Raw genomic sequence first — 2,500 nt, forward strand, 5'->3', positions numbered from 1 at the left:
CCACACACAACCCCTACAACCTCCTCCCCTTACCCCTACCCCCCTTTCCCACCCTCCCTCCCCCCACACCCCTACCAACTCCTCCCTTTCCCCCCTACCCTCTTTCCCTCTTTCCCTCCTTCCCTCCCTCCAACACCCCCCCCCCCCTCCCCTCCCCTTCCCTTCCCCCTCAACCCCAGGCCGGAAACAAGCGCCGAGGTCCTCGCACGACCATCAAAGCCAAGCAACTGGAGATCCTCAAGAACGCCTTTGCCTCGACACCCAAGCCAACGAGGCACATCCGGGAACAGCTGGCTAAGGAGACAGGGTTGCCAATGCGGGTTATACAGGTGGGTTTTCGTGGTGATGGTGGTGATGGTGGTGATGGTGATGGTGGTGTTTTGGTGTTATTATTGCTATAACTATTAATATTATTAGTTGTTGTTGTTGTTGCTGTTGGTTTTATTATCATTATCATCACCATCAATATTAAATTTATATCATTATTGCCATCGTTATTACCTTTATTATTTATTATTATTATTATCATTATTATCATTATTATCATCACTGTTATTTCCTTATCCATCTCCCACTCTCTCTCTTTCTCTATCTCTCTTCTTCTTCTTCTTCTTCTTCTTTTTCTTCTCCTCCTCCTCCTCCTCATCATCACCATCATCATCATCATCATCTTCATCATCATCATCATCCTCTTCCTCCTTCTCCACTTCCTCCTCCTCCTCTTTTTGCTCCTCCCTCTCCTCTTCCTCCTCCTCCTCCTCCTCCTCCTCCTCCTCCTCCTCCTCCTCCTCCTCCTACTCCTCCTCCTCCTCCTCCTCCTCCTCCTCCTCTTCCTCCTCCTCCTTCTCCCCCTCTTCTTCTTCCTCCTCCTCCTTCTCCCCCTCTTCTCCTTCCTCCTCCTCCTCTTCCTCCTTCTCCTCCTCCTCCTCCTCCTACTCCTCCTCCTCCTCCTCCTCCTCCTCCTCCTCTTCCTCCTCCTCCTTCTCCCCCTCTTCTTCTTCCTCCTCCTCCTTCTCCCCCTCTTCTCCTTCCTCCTCCTCCTCTTCCTCCTTCTCCTCCTCCTCCTCCTCCCTCCCCCTCTCTTTCCTTCTCTTTCTCCTCCTTCTCCTCCTCATCCTCATCCTCGTCCTCGTCCTCCTCATCCTCCTCCCCCCCCCTCTCCTCCTCCTCTTCCTTCTCCTCCTCGTCCTCCTCCCCTCTTCTCTCCTCCATCTTCTCCTCCTCCCACCTCTCCTCCTTCTCCTTCCCCCTCCCCCTCTCTCTCCTTCTCCTCCTTCTCCTCCTCCTCCTCCTCCTCCTCCTCCTCCTCCTCCTCCTCCTCCTTTTCCTCTTACCTCTCCTCCTCTTCCCTATCCTCCTCCTCTTCCCTATCCTTCTCCTCCTCCTCCTCCTCCCCCCCCTCCCCCTCTCTCTCCTTCTCCTCCTTCTCCTTCTTCGTCTTTCCCATTCCAACTTTTTGAGATAGTATTTTATGCCATGACAAGTGACAACGTTGCTCACTTGTATGGCCACAGATAAGACTAACACAGATTATTCGATATTTGTCTTTCCTTTCTTCTTCTTCTTCTTCTTCTTCTCCTCCTTCTTCTTCTTCTTCTCCTTCTTCTTCATCTTCTTCTTCTTCTTCTCCTTCTTCTTCTTCTTCTCCTTCTCCTTCTCTTTCTTCCTCCTCCTCTTCTTTTTTTTCTTCTCCTTCTTTTTCTTATTATCATTCATCTCCTTCTTCTTCTGCTTCACCTTATTCTTATTATTATTGTTCCTCTCATTATTATTATTTTATTATTAATATTATTATTTTTATTCACCTCCTCCTTCTTCTTCTTCTTCACCTTATTCTTATTATAATAAATGTTCCTCTCCATCTTCTTCTTCTTCTTCTTCTTCTTCTTCTTCTTCTTCTGCATCTTCTTCTTCTTCTTCTTCTCCTCCTTATTCTTATTATTATTATTCCTCTCCTTCTTCTTCTTCTTCGTCTTCTTCTTCTCCTTCTTCATCTTCTTTTTCTTCGTCGCCATCGTCGAAGTCGTTGTCTCTTTCTTCTTCTCCTTCTTCTTCATCTTCTTCTAAACCTTCTTCATTGTCACAATCTCTTCGTTTGTCTACTCCATCTCCTTCTTCCCTTTCCTCTTCCTCTTTTCGTTTGTATTTTTTATTTTTTTATCTCCTATTGCATTTTGTTGTCTTTTTTCTTTTTCTTCTTTTCATCTTTCTTTATTCCCAGTATTTTTTTTTCTCTCTCTTACCAGTTATCTCTGTTTTTCTTCATTATTTGTTTGTCATCACGTTCTACTCTGTGATTTCATCTTCTTAATCCAGTTAGACTAATTCTTCTCTCTTTTATCTTTTCTTCTTCTTCTTTCTTCTCTTCTCTTTACTCTTATTCATCTTTATCTTATTATTTTCTCGTTTCGTCTCTTCTCTTCTCTCATCTCCTCTCTTCTCCTCTCCTCTTCTCTCCTCTCCTCTTCTCTCTTCTCTTCCCCTCTCCTCTCCTCTCCTC

The 2,500-nt window shown here is 45.5% G+C and overlaps 1 protein-coding gene across 3 annotated transcripts in view; it reads left to right on the forward strand.

Moving 5' to 3' along the window:
• The window catches only part of LOC125040122 (LIM/homeobox protein Lhx1-like), a 36,785-nt gene that overhangs the window by 14,428 nt on the left and 19,857 nt on the right, over positions 1 to 2,500 (forward strand). For 2 of the 3 annotated variants that reach the window (XM_047634632.1, XM_047634633.1), the window contains exon 4: positions 180 to 329. The exons of the other annotated variant lie outside the window; for it this stretch is intronic. In XM_047634632.1, the coding sequence (XP_047490588.1) occupies positions 180 to 329 (150 nt within the window). The remainder of the gene's footprint in view (positions 1 to 179; positions 330 to 2,500) is intronic. 3 annotated transcript variants of the gene reach the window in all.

This window comes from Penaeus chinensis, chromosome 28 (assembly GCF_019202785.1).
Source record: "Penaeus chinensis breed Huanghai No. 1 chromosome 28, ASM1920278v2, whole genome shotgun sequence".
NCBI classification, from domain to species: Eukaryota; Metazoa; Arthropoda; class Malacostraca; order Decapoda; family Penaeidae; genus Penaeus; species Penaeus chinensis.